This window comes from Vicia villosa, linkage group LG3 (assembly GCF_029867415.1).
Source record: "Vicia villosa cultivar HV-30 ecotype Madison, WI linkage group LG3, Vvil1.0, whole genome shotgun sequence".
In the NCBI taxonomy this organism is placed as follows: Eukaryota; Viridiplantae; Streptophyta; class Magnoliopsida; order Fabales; family Fabaceae; genus Vicia; species Vicia villosa.
The window spans coordinates 939,278-960,002 of record NC_081182.1 but is presented as its reverse complement, the minus strand read 5'-3'; the positions used below and the strand labels follow the sequence as shown (position 1 = coordinate 960,002).

The 20,725-nt window shown below is 30.4% G+C and overlaps 2 protein-coding genes across 2 annotated transcripts; one reads left to right on the top strand and one right to left on the bottom strand.

Annotated features, from left to right (window-relative positions):
• Positions 1 to 423: 423 nt before the first annotated feature.
• Positions 424 to 4,354, bottom strand: LOC131660017 (sulfite exporter TauE/SafE family protein 3-like). The gene is made up of 12 exons (XM_058929132.1): positions 3,847 to 4,354; positions 3,562 to 3,721; positions 2,717 to 2,917; positions 2,560 to 2,624; positions 2,387 to 2,414; positions 2,085 to 2,149; positions 1,817 to 1,903; positions 1,672 to 1,725; positions 1,359 to 1,580; positions 1,183 to 1,276; positions 937 to 1,077; positions 424 to 776 (listed from the first exon to the last, which is right to left on the bottom strand). Exons 1-12 carry the CDS (start codon positions 4,054 to 4,056, stop codon positions 691 to 693), a joined length of 1,413 nt encoding a protein of 470 aa, XP_058785115.1. The 5' UTR covers positions 4,057 to 4,354; the 3' UTR covers positions 424 to 690.
• Positions 4,355 to 18,250: 13,896 nt separating this feature from the next.
• Positions 18,251 to 19,820, top strand: LOC131593628 (uncharacterized). Its single transcript, XM_058866192.1, has 2 exons — positions 18,251 to 18,823; positions 18,927 to 19,820. Exons 1-2 carry the CDS (start codon positions 18,251 to 18,253, stop codon positions 19,818 to 19,820), a joined length of 1,467 nt encoding a protein of 488 aa, XP_058722175.1.
• Positions 19,821 to 20,725: the final 905 nt, after the last annotated feature.

The window sequence follows — 20,725 nt, the reverse complement described above, 5'->3', positions numbered from 1 at the left end:
TAATTCACATTAAGATATAAAAAAACCCGTGTAGACGCACGGGTCTTCTACTAGTGTAAGTTTAAAATCTTAATTTGTCTGACTCTGTCTTCATTTTTATGTGAGACGAATAATGAACATTAAACTCCTAAAGTTTAAAAATTACAAAAATTTATATTAATATTCATGTGCACAAAAGTTCAGAAAAACAAAACGGAGAGATTAGATGGTACAGATTTAAAATACTAGATCCCTCCCGTAAAAGTCAAACAAAATTAATATAATTTAAGAGAATGGGTCCTTTTTACCACTCTTTTGTCAGGCCAAATAAAATAAACACAAAATGAGTAGACCCACTAATATAAATATAAAATGAGTAGAACCTACATAAATTATTCTAATTACTCTGACCAATCAATAGTGAGCTATTGAATATTACTAGCATTTCACAAACCGGATTATTGTCAAATTTTCATTGAATGACACAATAAGATTCACATCACATAAGTCTTAAAAATCTAAATGACTTGAACAAGGTGAATAAATACAAGTTTCTGAGTTTCCTACAGCATCACTCCATAACTTGGCAATAACAAAAAAAAAAAAAAATTACACCTTCTAACATGATAAAAAATCTATCTTGCCCACCTTTGCTCTTGGCCTAACTTGGATATAATGTAAACACACTAAAAAATCATCTTCCCAAAAGTGCTATGACCCATACTTGCAGATATTCTCAAATCCCATATATTCATGCATTGCAATCTTGTGCACCATATTTGAAATGCCAACTCCACCTAACAAAATGAGTGAAAAAAATGTGTTACAACTCATAAGCCTACACATTTTTAGAATTCGATTTTTTAAAACTAAAAAACCGAATTCAAAATCTGAACCGTCTGAGTCTGATCTAGATGTGATTGCACACAACTCTGATCTAATAATCGATATACTTACCTAGTGAGACTGCGCTGATAAATATTGTGCCGGCTAGAATAAAGATGATAAGAGAAGCTCTTCCAAACAATATGATAAGTCTTCTCACAATATGTTGTCCAACCAAGGCTGCAATAGTAGCCACCAGGCTTAAGTAAAGAGCTGTGTGTCACATTAACAAATATCAACATTAGTCAGAATCAATTTTATCGCACAAAACCGAATATTATACTAAAACGTAATCTAGAATTTCCCGCGGGCACGAACCATAAGGAACTGGAAATCTTTTCAGCAAGTAGTATTCCACGACAGACATAGACGAGGAGAATGTCATCGCAAACGTGGCCGTTGCGCTCGATACCTGCACCATATAAGACAATGAATCCGGTTCCTTACCGCGCTAACTAACAAACTGTCTAATGAACAACATATTTGAAACTCACTTGAGGAGGAACACCGAGCTCGAGAAAAAGTGGACCCATAATGAATCCGCCTCCTAGTCCCAGCATTCCACCGACTATACCGGCCAACATGCCGAAGACACAATAGATCGCTAGCTGGAAAACGGTAAATTCTTTCCCTTGATCACCAACAGAAGCTATTACTCTTCTTCCAGTGAACAACATAGTTGCCTCGTACGCAGTTACCCCAACGGAGATTGGAATCTGCGTACATAACATGTAAACATGATTCAAACTCTTCATTTTTCAGATACAAATTCACAAAAGTTGCGCGATAATAGGACATAATTCTCACCTGCAACAAGTTCAGTACCCAATATGCTGTCGAACATGTAGTTGTGTATTTTTGCTGTCAAGATATTATCGGTTTCAATTTAGATGAAGCGAATGTTATAAATGATATTATTATGTATTAAATTAACTGTGATGAAAGAGCAAACCTTAACAATCTGTAATGCAAGGAATGAAACCCAAACAAACATTAGTAGCCCAAACTCCCTCCAGTAAACATTTTCAAACATAGACACCTGCAAATTTCCGAATTAGAATTATATCAGTAAGAAGTTAGTGTCAGTTCAGTAGTAAGAGTTTGTCGTTATAATCTTAAAAGCCGGAGTTCAAATTCCCTCAGAAACCGTTGTAAAATGAGCACTAATATCACTATGGTTAATAATAACTTCTCTCCTGTACTTAAATGGCTTCATGTACCTTGGTGTCTTCCTTTTCAGTGGCAGCATCTGGTCCAGTTGGAAGAGCTTTGTATTCTCCTGAACCTAACCAATAAGAAATTGCATACGTTTTGGCATCAGAAAAAAATAAACCAGGACTTGCTGTAGCACCGACACTTCTGAAAAAAAATATGTTCAGCACTAACACTTGGATTATGATTATGTTCAATTTATTCACTTTTTAAGATTATTACAGGTGTGACATGCGTATGTGTCCGTGTTTCATAGCCAGAACCACATTATTGTTTTGGTAAATGTTAGTAATATAGTAACTGAACTCACCAACTGATTCTTGTCTCCTAGCAGCCTCCTAGAATGAATCAAAACCAAAGTTTAAACAGTTAGAAATAAAAAATTTCTAATGTAATTTGTCAAGAAAATATTAACAAAAAAATAACAATTTTTTTTTCAAAATGCAGTGAAAACATTAGACTATATGAAAAAATAAATGAGACCTTTTTCATTATGGTTTCCTTATTCCATGTCTCCATCCCTTTAAAGAATGCTTTTGTTGATGTTCCTACAGAAGAGTAAAAAAATTTACTTGTTATGGAGGAGCAACAAAAAAAAACAAGAATACATAATTGAAAAAGACATTGAATGAATGGTTACCTAAGAAAAGAATAATGAGCAATATAGTGACCATCCAATCAGGAAATACAACATTGAAGACCACTCCAATACTGATACCAAGCATGAGCATAGGTTGAATCAGAAGTGCCAAATCATAGTCAATTATTGGCATGTTTAAGGTTGGATGTCTTAGCCTAAGGTTGTAGTAAACAGTTGACAGAGCTGCACCCATGATCATACCTGAAACAAACACAACACACCATAAATCACATAATACCTTACACGAAATAGACACAGACACCTACACGTCGACACTGATAATTTAAAAAAAAATTAAAAACTAATAATTTAAAGAAAATAGCACAACGCTGCACAAAAACTAATAAAACAACACATGTCACTGGCACTGATATGTGCTTCAAAGTCGTTAATAGTTATTGAAGTGTTTAACTTATCACAATCAATATTGGTTACAATATTAATTATTATTTTTCAATTGTATTTGCATTTAATGTTGAACTAGTAGAATAACTTTAAAATTCAATATTTTCCACTTGGGGTACTGCAGATAGGATAAGAATTGCATTCATGATTTATTATGTATGGGCCACATCAGGTGATTGAAAAAATCATCTGAAAGTAACAGCAAGTTTTGATGAATAAATTCTTGTAAGATGTAAGAGAGAAATTAATTATATGTCCATAGTTTAAAATTGACCAGACTAAAAACAGTCATTTTGAGGGCATGTCAGACAGACTATAAGACAAGTAACAATTCGCAGATATGTGAATAAATAAAACTCCTAAAATAATTGTAATTTTTACTAAAAATTTAAGACAACTCTGAAAAAACCGAGATATTAATAGAGAATGAGGTGTCTTACATTTAGAAATAGCCGTAGATGTTTTAGGATCAAAGCCAATAATAAGACTAAGCATAGGAACAAATATGCCACCACCACCAACTCCACCAACACTTCCAAACGCAGCCCCACAAAATCCAATAAAAGAACCCAACACAATTTGCCACCCAAATTCCATTTCCTAAAAACATAACAACAATAAACAACTTTTTCAGAAACAAAACAAAATCAACCAATCAAACAAAAAAAAAATTACTTCCAATTTAGGTTTAACTAAGACAAAAACAAGAACAAAATCAAGCTTACCGGCCACACGTGTGTATAACCCGATCCATCTGATTTCCATAAGAAATTAACAGCTTTTTTGAGAAAACTATGTTCTTGAATCATCGTAGAAGTAACATTAAAACTTGGTACTTGAATTTTCACAAGCTTTCTTTCACCGTAGACAATCACAAAACAACCAAACAACAACAATATTACCCATAATATGGATCTCATCTTCATATCAACCATGTATTTTCTTGTTCCGACGACCAAATTCTGTTTGACGAGTATAACTGAATTGGTTATTTTTCAAAATTGTTATGAAAAAAAAATTCACGGAAAATATATGAGCAAGGTTTAGATAAGTTCTTCACTTTCACGTGAAGGGAAAGATATAACAAAAACAACAACAACAAAAAACAAAAACAAGAAACAAATGAGTAAAAATTGGGATTAAAATGAGAAAAATAGAGAAGAACAATAATTTGGTTTTGGGAGTGAAATGAAGAGAGATCGATTTTCTTCTCCGTTTAGTTTAGTCCTAGAGCTATGCATATTTATTAATGAAAAAACAGCATAATTGAGATTCTTATTATTTTTTATTGAAATAATTGTGATTCTTAATTTTTTTTTATTTTTTTGTTAATTTTGTTGAATATTCTTTGTTTCGTCAAATCAAAGGCAAAGTGGCAAACAGCAAATCTGACGTGGAAATAATTGAAACGCGCTCCTTCTTATCGTTAAGTACAGTCGTGTTGTAACTATCATCTTTTTACATTCTTTTTTGTTTGATAAATATGACTTAATTAGTTGTCCTAATCAAAAGTAGTCATTTGCTAGTTAAATACGCCTCATCTACTTGCTAATGAAATGATGTTTGTGTAGAAAATACTAAATAATATCATTCATCTTTGAAATGCAATAAACATTTAGAAAATTAAAGAAAGCAAGGATTGAACCACTACATTGATGATGTCTGTTTTTATAAACGATTTTTAAATTAGGTTTGAAAACTGTGTGAAACCAAAGATTGGTGATATAACATTTGAGTTTTTTTTTTTTTTACGGCGGCGGTATGATATTATAGATGGGTGATTTTGTAGGAGTGAGTGAGTAATATATTTTATAGTGTGTGATATCTATAATATAAGAAAATTATATGTTGTTCCAAATATCAAAATGTTTTTATTGTTTTTCTATTGTGCCACATGGATGATTTTTTCATCCAACTTCTCTTTCTTTCTTACATTTTCTTCTTTGTTTCAAATTCACAAATAAATATATTTAATAAAATAAATTTTTGTACCAATCAAATCAATCTTCACATTGTCAATGCATATACTAACTTTTACTATACATTGTCAATTCATTCACCTATACATGGATAATATATTATTAAAATATTTTATTTCAATTTTCTCTTTCTTCGTAAATTTCAAATTCAAATAATATTCCTCTACTCTTAATGAATTAATATATCTTCCTATCTTTTATTCTTATTTATAAATATTATTTTCTTTTTTATATTAATAAGATTTCTCTTTAATTTTTCTCATACTTTTTTCATTCATAATTTTTTTAGCTTTTATTTTTTATTACATTTTTTTAGCTTCTATTCACATATTTTATATTAAAAAATCTTATTGATCTAAGTGTTTTTACGGGCAGGGACGGACCTACACTAATCCATGTGTAGGCAATGGCCCCCACTACTATTTGAATACTAGTATCTAAACAACTAATTCATACATATTATTATATATTTGATTTACTTACATATACATATTTTCCTTATTTGTAATGTTTATATTTTGTTGTACATGTATATATTTCATGATTTATTATTAAGATAATATAAGAAAAGAGTGTATGTTAATATTTTTCATCTAAAATTAAATATCATATTGGTGTTGCATACGATTTTTAAGAAATTAATTAACAGAGTTGATTTTAATAATAAAAATACTAAAATATTTTTATTTATTATAGTTATTAGAGTAAAACTTAATAAATTAAATAATTAAGGTATATTAATAAAAATATAATTAATGATATAATTGAGATAAAATGTAAATATGGTCTTCTTTTTGACAAAAAATAATTTTATATTTCAAAATTTTATTTATTACATTTTTAATTAATTAAATTTAGATGTGAATTTTGCCCCCAATATGTAATATTTCTGGGTCCGTCCCTGTTTACGGGTACCGGACATTTTTTTTATACATTCAATTTTTTTTACGGGTACCGGAATTTTTTTTATACATTCAATTACTATTTTTTTACGGGTACCAGGCATTTTTCAATATATCTTCCTCTACTCCTAATGAATTAATATATATTCCTATTTTTTATTCTTATTTTTAAATATTATTTTCTTTTTTATATTAATAAGATTGCTCTTTAATTTTTCTCATATTTTTTTCATTCATAATTTTTTTAGCTTCTATTTTTATTACATTTTTTTAGCTTCTATTATTCACATATTTTATAACAAAATTATATTTTGTATTAAAAAAATCTTATTGATCTAAATGTTTTTACGGTTACCAGACATTTTTCTATACATTTAATTATTTTTTTACGGGTACCGAACATTTTTCTATACATTCAATTATTATTTTTTCACGGGTACCAGACATTTTTCTATACATTCAATTATTATTTTTTTATGGGTACCACTACCAGACATATTTCTATATATACATTCAACTATTATTTTTTAACGGGTACTAGACATTTTTCTATTAAAAAATATACATCTAAAACAAATGTGCGTCCTGTACCAGAACTCGTGCGAACGCACGGGTCTGTTACTAGTATCTTATATAGAATCGGCGATTAAAATTGCTCTCGTTCTGATATGAGGCACGTGTTGTAACACTCCTATTTAGATTTAATTATTTAAATTATTATTTGATATTTTGATGTCGAATCACAGTGAATATATCGATGAGATTATGTGAGGTGTGATGTTTATGTTGGTGTGTATGGGGTGGAGCTGTCAAAATGGGTCGAAGCTCATGGGCCTGCCCATTAGACCCGAAAATAGTTAGGGCTCAGACCTTATTTTTCGAGCCCATTTACATCCGGGCCTTTTTAAGCCCGGACCTTAAAAGTCCTAAAAAATATGGGCCGGTCCATATGGGCCATGGGTAGCCTGCCCGCCCGAAAAGAATTAATTTTTTTAATATAACTAAAAATTATCCTTTCCTAATTCATAAATAAAGGTATGCTATAAACAATTTGCGTATTAAGTTTTTTTTTTTTTTTGGTATTTTAAAGGTATAAATATCAAACAAAAGTTGATGGTTTGACTTAATTTCAAACTAAAATGTTTCATCCTAATATAATTATGTAGATAGTATAGAAAAGACACCATGATGTATTCTAATTAAAAATTAGGTTGAAATGAGATTTAGATAGTAATGATGTAATTTTTTATGGTAGGATAGAGTTAGTACAAATCATATATATATATATATATATATATATATATAACAATTTGCTATAAAATATATCACATCAATCTAATTATAATTGTTATAAAATTTTATAACAGTTTATTGTTATGAATGTTATAAAATTATAATTGTCGTGAATATTTATATCTTAAAATTTGTTAGAACAAGTTATTTAATTTTGTGTGCTACATTGGATAATTTCTGATGTATTTTGAATAGTTGAAATTAAGTTAATATGTTGTTTTATATTTTAACATATGGTAAGGGGGTATCCTAATTCTTATGTTTGTCTTAAGGGATTGATAATTGTATGTGGTTTTGGGTTTGGGATTTTATTAGGAATTGATGATTTTGATGAAATACCATGATGATTGCTTGGATTATTTTGTTTGTATTGTGTGATGCTATTAATTGATGAATTAGTGAATGATAATATGATCTAGAGTCAAATCCACCATGTTTATGAATTTGGAGGTCTAGGGTTTGATGAAGATCATTAGAGGTATGATGAATGTTTGTAATTTGGTGTTTAAGATAATTAGTCCATGTTAGAACTAGGTTAATAGACCTTAAATTGTAGGAAAATCATGATTAAAAATTGTTTTTGGGTAAAATTTTGGGACTGGATTGATGCAGGTCGCGCAGGATTTTCTGCGGAAATTGCAGAGCCCGCTTAGCGCGGTGGAGCCTGCTTAGCGCGCTTTTGAAAATAAAACGAGCCTAATAATAGTAGGTATTGCGCTTAGCGCAGATTCTTGGATCGAAAATTAATATTTTTGAAAAATGATTTCATAATATGGAAGCTTATATTTTATTATAATTTCTGAGAATTTTCTTGAATTTACTGTGTATGTTTGGGTAGGTTTAGAAGGCATTTTGTATGTAACTTAATTTTGTGAATTCTTGTGTTTCTCTACTTGACTTTAATGAATGTTGTGTGTTGATTGATAACATGATTAATTGATGATTGTATGTGTTGAGTTGACCAAGATGCTTGTGTAGTGGTATGTTGAAGAATGACATGAGTTTGATGAATAAATGAATGATGATGCCATTTTGACTAGCCATGGTCGTTGAGTTTGTGACGTTGATCATCATGCATTCATAGCACATTTGTAGGACCATTGGTCCAGTGACGACCCTTAATCCCATTGTGTGGATTGAATGCAATATTGTGATGTGCTCCGGTTCCAAGCGGGAATCGATCCTATGGTGGGGATCTTTGGAGAATGATGACCGAGTCATCAGTGAAGTATTGGTACCACATACATAAGTCCATTGTTGTTGCATCGCATTGTTGTGATATTGTGTGAACTAATGAAGCTTGATTATTTGTGACGTGAACAACTTAGGTGATAATTGTGAATGAATCATAAGATGATGTTGTGAGTAGGTGATGATGTGAAAGTGTGAGTAAGTACGCGTATGTGATGGATATGTCGTATATATATATATATATATATATATATATATATATATATGTGTGTGTGTGTGTGTGTGTGTGTGTGTGCGCGCGTGTGATTGATTATTTGTATACCACTACTATATTTACTCCTTATGTCTTATATAATAATTATGAAATACTCACCCTTTTTGTTTGAAAGTTGCCTCCGCGTGGGCAACGTGCAGGGAGTCTTTCTTTGATACGTAACATCGGGGTCGTTATGTTCTGAAACATTTATGTTTGCTTTGACTATTTGAATTTGAATTACATTTTGATGAATTACCTTTCAAAGGCTTTTGATGTTGATGTTTGAGTTATAACTCATGAACCATGAGGTTTAATTGATGTGTTATGAAGAGTACTAAAGATGTTTTAAATTGTGAATTCCACTGCGAGATAATCTATTTTGTGATGCGATATAAATTAAATTAAGTTTCAAATAAATGTTGAGAATCCGTGTTACGGAGCAAGACTATTATTTGTGAAGTTTTTTTATAACGATGTGACACCCTTCTTGGTGATTGTATTTGATTTATTTCGTATTATATTACGAATATTCCTTGTGGGTTAGAAGGGTGTTACATGTGTGACCATTCAATTAAATTCGATAGTTAGTCACGAGGAGACTAGATTTGATGTGTGACTTTTTGACGAGGGTCTACCCAAATTCCTTTATAAAGATGTTTTGATTGGGTCGCTCAGAATGGGTTAGTCTTATTGGGTTATTGAGCCGATCTAAAACAAATGCCCCTGAATTCCCACTTTCATTTATGAAACAAGGATTGTGAAGGAACATTGAGGTTAGCCATTTTGCTTATTTTCATTAGCCATCCAACGGTTACCGAGAAGATCTCCACTTTGGAGTTGAAGGTGCATCAAGTGAGAGTAGTTTGACTTGAAAACACGCATTAAATGCATGTCATATAGCCAAAATGTTTTGCAATTAAAGCTCTCTATGTGGTCCTATATTTGAGGTAGAGATGATCTTTTTAGAGTACTAGAGTGTTGCGGAAGGATCAAGGCCAAATCAGGATCGATGATGGTGATGATGTGTTTTCCTCAAACTTCAGTTATCAATTGTGGGGCCGCTTACTGTCAAAGGGTGAAATTGATGTTGCTTTACTCCCTTTCCTTTTGAGACCTTAAATATTTCCATGTTCTTTACTTTATGTTTGACCTCACACTTTATGTGGATCTATGTGTTTGTAGTTACTATAGCTCATGATGCCTTGATCCTTTAAGTGATCAGAATGGTTTTAATGATGAATTTGATGTTCGGTGAAATCATGTTAACTTAACCACTGCTTTATCAAGCTGATCCCTTGTGATATCTTTCTAGTTGTATAGGATTTTATTTTTTTGCCTTTATTTTTCTGCCTTACAGGTGTTTATTGTAATAGCGTAGAACCATTAAACTGTTTTATTTTTCTGCGTGGTTAGTAATCCTAGGGAGTGCAAGTCTGTTAACCGAATTAGAATAACTAATTATAAGATAAAATAACTGAGTTTAACCACGTGATTGTGCCACACACACCTTTGGGGTAACCTCTCTTGTTGCCTATTGCCTTATTATCTGTTGCCTTTTTAAATTGTGATTCTGAATAGTCAAGTCCCTCGATTCCGAGGATACCTAAAGCAAAACAAATGTTGCCCTCAGTTCATTATCATCATCAATTTTGTCCCTCGAAGTTGCCTCGGTAAATGATGATTGTCCCATTGCTAAGGTATCCTCACTAGTTGCCTAAAAATGACTATTGTATCCTTCCCTTGGACTACCTGCCCCCTCTATGGTAGGGACAGTCTTGTGGCGAACGATAATTTCGATGACCTTTCAAAATCCAATAAAAGGACTACCTGCCCTCTTTATGGTATGGATAGCCCTTTCCCATTAAAGTCTAAAAAAACATAAACTTTTTAATTTAAGGGTAATTGCTTTTAATTGCTTGCTCTGGTTTAAATTCAAAATTTCTTTTACACTATCTTTTCAAAAACCTTCAAAAAGGCTACGCTTATTTTACAAGCTAAAGTCCTTATTCAAACATTTTCTATTCACACACGACACTTCAAACATTTTGAAAACAAAAAGTGAGCTAAGCAATTAAGAGCCCATGGATAACCATGGATATAAAGGGTGCTTACACCTTCCCTTTGTATTGTTGGTTATTATTATTATTATTATTGTTATATTTGTTTATTGTATCTTTGTTAGGGTAATTCGGTCTTTTCTAACTTTTAGTATTTATACTCTGGTGTAACCCTTACTCTTAAGTTTTTGTTCATTCTATTGAAACCCTAAGCTAAAGGGTGTTTTTCCTTTTTCTATGTTTACATATGTTCACTATTGTTAACATGGTATCAAAGAGCTTGGTTTGATTTCGGATCTACCGCGAAGTGGTACACATATTTGTTCGTTGCCGATTTGTTGGAGTATTGACGGTACTGTTTCAATTGAATTTGACGGTTTCATTTGTTCCGGTAGTGTGTTGGCTAGTCGTCAATTTTATCCTTTTCCTCGTTGAAGCTTTGCCAATTTTCTTCTTGATACAGTACAAAAATTCAACGTAGTAGGTGGAAAAACAACTTGGTGGTATACCTATTCAATAGAGAATCCTTATTTCTTATACAGTGAAAAAAAATTGATTCTTTTTGGATCACTTTTATTTAATTTATTTTTACTTAATTGTGGTGTTTTTGGTTATCTCATAGTTTAATACAATGAGTCATGATAAAGATGATTCTCTTCAATCTATTAGTGTTCAACTCAATGGAGAAAATTATTCTTATTGGAATTACGTAATGAAAAATTTTTTGAAAGGAAAAAGGATGTGGAGTTATGTTGATGGAACCTTTGTTAAACCTACGGATAAAAAGGATGAAGCAAAATATGCAAAAGAGTTGGAAACATGGGATGTCAGTAATTCTAAGATTCTTACTTGGATCAATAATTCTGTTTCTCAGTCAATAGGAGTGCAACCAGCAAAATATGATACTGCTAAGGAGGTTTGGGACCATTTGAAACGTTTGTATGCTCAATCTAATTTTGCAAAACGGTACCAGCTGGAGAGTGATATTAGAGCTCTCAAACAGAATAATATGACCATTCAGGAATTCTATTCAACTATGAGTAATTTGTGGGATCAGTTGGCTCTTATGGAATCGTCTGAATTAAAAGTGGTCAAAGCATACACTGATCAAAGAGAAGAGCAACGTTTGGTTCAATTTCTGATGGCGCTTAGGGATGATTTTGAGGGACTTCGTGGGGGTATTCTACATCGTAATCCACTTCCTAATGTTGATTCAGTTTTTAATGAATTGTTGGCAGAAGAAATTAGACTCAAGTCTCACTCCAATTTGATTCCAAATAAAGGAGTTCTCTCCACTCCTCCAACTGTTTTTGCTGCTCCAGTTTACAAAGGAAAAACACGTGTTTTTCCTTTTTCTATGTTTACATATGTTCACTATTGTTAACATGTATAACTTGCCTCCCGAACTCAAAGTCTTTTAAAAAGGTTTTTTTTCTGTTCTTTTAGCCTTTCTATATAATGGATAAAATAAAAGTCGGTGGCGACTCTTGCTATCCGCAACATTTCAAAAAAATCAGTTCTCCCACCGTATTACAGCTGGCAGAGGAGGTATTTTTGTACCATCAACATCGTGCCAGGACTGGTGGGGCACTTGACGGTAAAGGCGGAGTAGCCAGCGGATAGCGTGGTGGACGCGGAGGCGGGGCCAGAGGCAGGCGAGAAGCGCATGATGATGACCGGCACACACAATAGTGATGCCTGTGATTTTTTTTAATATCTATATTTAGATTTCATTTATGTATGTTACTTTGATTATGTATTCGACATTGTGGCCGGCAGTTTATACAATGTATTTTTTGGTGTACTATTTATTATTGCCTTTAAATTGCATTACTTTAATTTACTATAATTTGATTTTCCAGTTTTTTATAAAAATTGAGTTTTGAAGTGAAATGTATGTGATTTGAAAATATGGCAGACTGTTCTGTAGGTACAACACTCTTTTTTTACACGTTCCGTAGATGTACCTACGGAAAGAAACAAATTTTTTGAAAAAAAAAAAAGATGTTTTCGAATGTGAATCTACAGAAGCATGTGGCATAATTAGAACTTCACCATGTTGTTGAGAGATTCAAGAGGTGAATTGAGATTTTCCCTTATGATTTTTATTAAAAATTCGATTATTTTGATGTTTTTGATAAAAATAGTTATAATGATAAAAAAAATTCTAAAATAACACCTACACACAACAAATTTGCAAAGGACACTAAAAGTAAATGGTGTCCAATTTATTAGGTGTACAAATATCATATATACGTGAATGTACCATTTTTCTATAAAATCATAATTTTGCTTACTAAAAAGCAAACAACCAATTTATAATTTCTACAATGGAATTGATTAATTAAAATTTTGTAGCTAATAATATACTTCCTTCGGTTTGTTTAAGATTTTTCTCACATATTAAAGATTCCAATAATGTTGTCATAGTATATTATATTTTTATAAAATTAATTTTATTAATGTTTTTATTATGTGTTAGAAACATTGTATAAAATTATAATTAAAATTAAAAAATTAAAAAAATAACAATCATTTATATATTGAAAAGAAAATGACATTTATTCTGAAACAAATATTTTTCTTAAACGACGGTGGTCATTGTAAAACAGAGAAGTAATAAATTATTATTAACTTTAGTTTTACTGTGATGGAAATTAATTTTAAATGAATTAATTTCGTAGGATTGATCCAATTAAAAGTTAGTCGGATATAAATAGGGGTGATAAAATAGGTACAGTCCGTTGTGCATGTCTATTTTACTCACACTTTAGTGTAGGACGGACTAAGGATTTAGACTCCCACTCTCTAATGTGTCTGATACGTCTCGTCCTATTTTTTACGAATTTTTGCAGGTTCGAGCATTCACACACTGTTATGCATTTTTTTAGCTTAAAAGGTGCAATGTCCGCGGGTCCATCCGCCTACACTTTAGTGCGGGACTGATTAAGGTTTTAGACTCACATTCTCAACTATATTTATCCCGCTACGCCCTTTTTTTCAGACTTTTGTTGGGCAAGCCTAAATGGGGCATGCTTGCTCGTTTGCCAACCTTAGATATAAAGTGATTATGTTTGAATACATTTATGTAAAAATGAGTTGAACAATAAATTTTAGTGTAAAAATTATTTTTAAATTTAAAGGTTACAAATTTTAATTTCAAATATAATCAATTCTAGAAACATAATCAATTTTATTTTAGAAGAACCAAACACTTTCGGTATATGTTTGGTTTAGCTTTTGAAAGAAGAGTAAAAAACAATTCTATTAATGTAGAATTGATTGTAAAATAATTTTGAAGTGTTGGTTCTTTTAAAGTTAGAATTAATTCTGAATTTAAAATTTATTATATTCAAGCTTTTGAGTTTAAACATGATTTTTATATTAAAATTTGTAGGTCAATTTTTTTTTACATAAATCACTTTACATTTAACTTATTTTTAATTAAAATTATATAAAATTAAATTACTCAAAATCAATTCTTTTTACCGGAGAATCAAACCTACACTAAATTATTGCAAAATTAATTCTAAACTTTTTAAAAATGTTTTTTCTTTTTCTTTTTTGCTTATAAAAAAATACACTATATTTATGAACCCACACCTCATACTTCAACTTGATGAGTATATTATAGGATGAGAATTTTTTGAAGTGGCACCCAAAATGAAAGAGAGAACTCGTGATTCACGCCAATAGATAAAATACTAAATTAGAAAATGTTTTATTTTTTTTGATAAAAAGATAGAAAATATTTTATTTGGTCTACGTAGTACCAGCACCATTTAATATCCCACATGCTGATTCAGATTGGAATCTAAGCAATAACCATTGGAATAAAGAATATTCTTTTATTATAAAATAAAATAAAATAAAATATTGTACTACTGATTAGCTAGGAATGTTATTGTAGCTAACTTATCTCTTCATTTTTGCTATGACTGATTTTGCAGTCAACTTGTGGTTAATCTGCAGTTAGATTTATTTGTTAACTAATTCTTACTTCTGAATATCTATTGCATCCTCAAATTTAGTTTTAATATATTATTATTCTTAGCTTAAAATTAAATGTTTTTTGTCACTCCATAATTTGTCAAATAATTTTATTCTCTTGAAAATGTTTTTCTTCTGGTGGGAACGTTTCATTTAAATACATAGTTGGTTTCATTTCATGCCTGGATTCATTATCTTGCGTGTCTTTGTATCATTCAGCTTTTCAACTCTACAACTTTTTTATAAATATATAGCCTGGAATCTATTGTGGAAATTATAGTTTAATGTTCAATCAATAAGATCCACAATTCTTAATATTTCTTAATTCAAGTAGTTGAGATATGTCATTCATTAATCATTACCACGTCAAGCAAGTATATGACCAAATTCACAATATAATTAAGGGTTAAATATACGATGCCCCCTTGCCACTAGGGCGAGTTTTGATTTTGCTCCCCTGAAGTTTTTTTTTTTGTAAACCGCCCCCCTATAAAACAAAGATTCTGTTTTCAGAAGCCCCTATCCCTTGTTTGGCTGACTGGACGTGGGAGATTTTGCTGACTGGGCAGTTGAATTTCTTGTTTGGCTGACTGGACTTGCTTACTATGTTTAATAAGAAAAAATCATTCAAAAAATCTGTCAAACCCAGGTATCGAACCTGGTCCTTGAATGTTGCCATCATGGCATCTTCCACCAATTGAACTGTTACACCTTTTTGATTTTTTTTCGTTTCAAACTCCATTTAATATATAATATAACGTTAATTTGCTTCAACCAATTTAATATATATTACTTACGTTTTATTGACATCTCCAACCAATTTAATATAACGTTAATTTGAAGGATGCCTGGTAGTTGCATATTACTTACGTTTTAGCTATCATTTTTATAAACTAACCCTAATTAATATTTTATATAATATATAAATATAAACTAACAATAATTAATAATTAAAAAACTGAACAATAATTAATAATTAAAAAAACTAAACAATAATTATACATATTAAAAACATTAATATATTATAAAAAAACGTTAATATATAATTAAAAAAACATTAATGTATTATAAAAACATTAATATATTATAAAAAAACTTAATATATTAATGTTTTTGAAAAAAACGTTAATGTATTATTTCATAGTATTATTTAATAAAATTAATATTATATTAAATTAATATTCCAATATATTAAGGTCAGTTTCCAATATATATAATTTAGTACATATTAATATACATACTAATGTTAATTTCAAAATGTTAGTTTCCAATATACTAATGTTAGTCTCATATGTATTATAACTTCATATTATAACACATATATATATATATATATATATATATATATATATATATATATATATATATATATATATATATATATATATATATATATATATATATATATATATATATATATATATATATATATATATATATATATATATATATATATTAACGTTAAATGTTTGTAAAAATGAATAAAATGTATTTTATAAAAATGTTTGTTTTTAAATGATATTCAAAAATTTATTTATTTGTTCATTTATAAAAAAAATATATAAATTAACGTTAATATAAAAAAATTTAGTATAAAACAAAATAAATGTTAATTTATAAAATGCGTTAGAACATGAATAAATGTAGTTTATAAAAATGTTACTTTATAAAATATTAATTTATAAAATTTTGTTATTTTATAAATGTAGTATATATTATTAACTTACAGTATATACTATTTATTAGTTAATATAAAGCTTATAGTATATATAAAACTTACAGTATATATTATTAATTAGTTAATATCAAACTTATAGTATAAAACGTTAATTATTAGTTTATAAAATGTTATTACATTAAAACATATATATAAAACTTATATTATATATTATTTATTAAAAATATGTTAACGTTAAAACATATATATATATATATAACTTATTATTATATATATATATATAACTTATTATTATATATATATATATATATATATATATATATATATATATATATATATATATATATATATATATATATATATATATATATATAACTTATTACATATAATATACTTATATACTTCAGTTTCGTTATAAAACATAAAAGACTAATCAGTGATTATTAAAAAAAAATAAAAGACTAATCAGCCTAGTGGAAACGGGCAATAAATCTAACAAAGGGGTTGTGGGTTCGATTCTTCCCTTGCCCAGTCAGCCAAACAAAGAAATCCCCACGTCCAGTCAGCCAAACAAGGGATAGGGGCTTCTGAAAACAGAATCTTTGTTTTATAGGGGGCGGTTTACAAAAAAAAAAACTTCAGGGGGGCAAAATCAAAACTCGCCCTAGTGACAGGGGGGCATCGTATATTTAACCCTATAATTAATCATCTTAAATATACGCATCTCCTAAATTATTGCTATAAATTTATACAATTGTTGCCGTCACCAAATAAATATTACGCAATTGCAAGTTTGTAATTCCTTACAGAAAAAATATATAAACATTTAGATGCATCATGTTTTTGTATGGTTCATATATTTTTATTGTATCTAAATGCATCATGTTTTTATATGGATCATATATTTCTATTCTATTATACTCCGTATACAATGTTAGGTTTAAATCCGTTATACAAAACAACGTACACAATTTTTTAAACAAATTTAATAATATACCAAAATTACACTAATTATAATTTTTAAATTGAATTTTAAATATTTTTTTGTAAAATATTATTTTATATTTCATCATTTTACTATTTTTATTTTTAGTATTTAATTTTAAAAAAAACACTTAAATTTAAAACTATTTTAAAAATAATCATAAAACTTATTTTTGAAATATATATTTTAAAATAATTTTATTTTGATTATGTTTAATCTTCAACAATAAATATATTTTTATTTTGATTATATTTAATCTTCAATTATGTTTAAAATAGAAAAAATCATTTTTTTTCTTTAGTCTATCAGGAGCAGAGAGAAATTCTGGTCAGTAAGGTCGACACAGATGATGAGATTGATAGAGCTTTGCAAGGAATTGGTGATTTAAAGTCCCCTGGGGTTGATGGTTATGGTTCTAAATTTTTCAAATCTTGTTGGCATATCATAAAGGAAGATGTGGTTAGGGCAGTGCAGGAATTCTTTGAGCATGATAGACTATTCTTGCCTTTTAATCAGACTGCAGTTACTCTGGTGCCAAAGACTAAAGAGTCAAGGTGTGTTAAAGATTACAGGCCTATTGTTGGTTGCACAACTTTCTACAAAATCATATCAAAGATTCTTACTAACAGGTTGGGCAAGATGTTGAAAAGTGTTATCCATTTATCCCAGGCAGCATTCATCCCTGGTCAGGTCATTCACCATCACATACTGTTAGCTTATGAACTAATCAGAGGGTATAGTAGGAAAGGTGGACCTCCTAGGATTATGATTCAGTTGGACCTACAAAAGGCTTAGGACATGGTAGATTGGTATGCCCTGGAAACTGTTTTGAGAGAGCTGGGTATACCTTGTAGATTTGTCCATTGGATTATGCTGGTGGTCAGGACTGTCACATATAGGTTCAGGGTTAATGGTGCTCTTACAACTGAGATGCAGGCCAAAAGAGGGGTCAGACAAGGAGACCCCATATCTCCACTTCTTTTTGTTGTAATGATGGAATACCTGAACAGATTGATGGCTAAAATGCAGAAGGAACCAGCTTTCAAACACCATCCAAAATGTGACAAACTGGGAATCACACATCTCTCTTTTGCTGATGATGTACTCATGTTTTGCAGGGGTGATGTTGGCTCTGTGGAGATGATGATGAAAGTTCTAAATACTTTTGCTGGCACTACTGGGCTGATTGTGAATCCAAGGAAGTGCAAAGTTTACTTTGGTGGAGTGGATGAAGACACCAGAAGAAGGATAACTGAGCTCACTTCTTATGATGAAGGCCTGCTCCCATTCAGGTACTTAGGGGTTCCACTCACCATTAGAAAACTGAATATTAAACATTATCTCCCTCTCATTGATAAAATTCTGGCAAAGGTGAAACATTGGTCATCTAGGTTATTGAGTATGGCAGGTAGAATACAACTAGTTAAAACTATTATCATTGCTATTGCACAATTTTGGATGCATTGTCTTAAAGAAGATAGATGGTATTTGTAGAAGTTTTGTATGGACTGGGAAAGCAACGGTTAGCAAGAAGAGCTCCATTGCTTGGGAATCAGTCTGCAGGCCTAAGAATCTTGGAGGTATGAACATCTTCAATCTTTGTCTCTGGAATGATATTGCTCTCTTGAAGTGCCTTTGGAATCTGAGTTTAAAAGCTGACAACCTTTGGGTTAAATGGGTGCATGCTCATTATCTCAAAAAGAAGACTTTAATGGAGGCAGATATTAGTACCAGCTGCTCATGGGTGATAAAGAAAATTTTGAGACTTAGAGAGCATCTCCCTAATCTGCAACCAATGTGGGATCACATGATTCAAAATAGAAGCTTTTGTATGCATAAGCTGTATGAAAAACGGATAGACTCAGATAGGGTGCCTTGGAGGCATTTAATACAAGGAAACAGTGCTAGACCTAGGGCTACTATCCTCACATGGATGGCCTGCCATGGAAGATTGAGTACTAAGGATAGACTGCGACAGATGGGCTTGATTACTGATCACATTTGCAGCCTGTGTAATGTTTGTGATGAAACACTTGACCACCTTCTGTTTGAATGCAGGTTTGCCAAGGAAGTATGGAAATATGTTCTGCAGTGGATTGGAATTTCACATGATCCTCAACCTTGGTCCATTGAGTTGGGGTGGATTACCCGTATGATTGGAAAAAAAGGATGGAGATTTAGGATTCCGAAGATAGCAATGGCTGAAACCATTTATGGTGTTTGGCAATATAGGAATGATATAATTTTTAGGGGCAATACTCATAGGAATACAAGTATAGATATTGGAGATAGAATTATAGAGAAAGAGATGTATAGAGGGTGGTATTCACCCAAATTAAGGAAGCACATAGCTACCTTAATGCTTTAGTTGTCTTTTTGGTTTGATTGGAAGGTTGGATCTATGATCACCTTTATATGTTGATTGTTTTTGAATTAATAATATATACCTTTGATTAAAAAAAAAAATATTTTTTTAATTTATAGTAAATGGGTCCTAATTGTAAAGATCAATATGGAATACTAGTATCTCTATAGATACCGAAGAGTTATACATGAAAACGTGCCAGGTTCAAACAATGAAATATAATTATTTGTCCAGTTTTATTTTTTATGGTCAAATAATTTAGTGGTTATAATTTCACCATTTTGATCAAGTTAATTATTAATTCAATGTGTCACTTTTGGCTCAAAATTTATATAATGTGCCGTAATTAAATTTAACTATTTATAAAACACAATATCATGACATTAAGATAGCATTGCATCATTACAACACGAAAGCGCGTCGCTAATTGCTATGTTTATGATTATAAAATGAGTTGAATGGTGATAAAGTTATGGACTCTCAACAATAGAAATTTATTTATTTTTAATCAAGATAATATTAACGGGAGAACTGAAGGTTCTCCAACCTGTTTACATGATAGAACGAGAAAATTTACCCAACAAAAAACAAGAAAAAGAAATTACCGGCTAATCGGAGTTACAAAAGAAAACCCAATGGCTCTATAGTAAACTCGTAAAAACTATAATTGGAATTGGTAATTTATCTCAAAAGCGACCATTTCCAAACTAAGATCTTTACCTTCCAAATTGTATTATAAACATTCCAACCGTCGTTCCCAAAACAAATCTCATTCCAAATTAACCAAATAGACTAAGAAGTTGTCAACCAAATAACTCCTCATTTGCCCTCCCTAACCTTCTTACTCTTACAAAACAAATACCACTCCATAAAATTCGCGAAGCACTCCTCCTCTAAATCAACCGGTT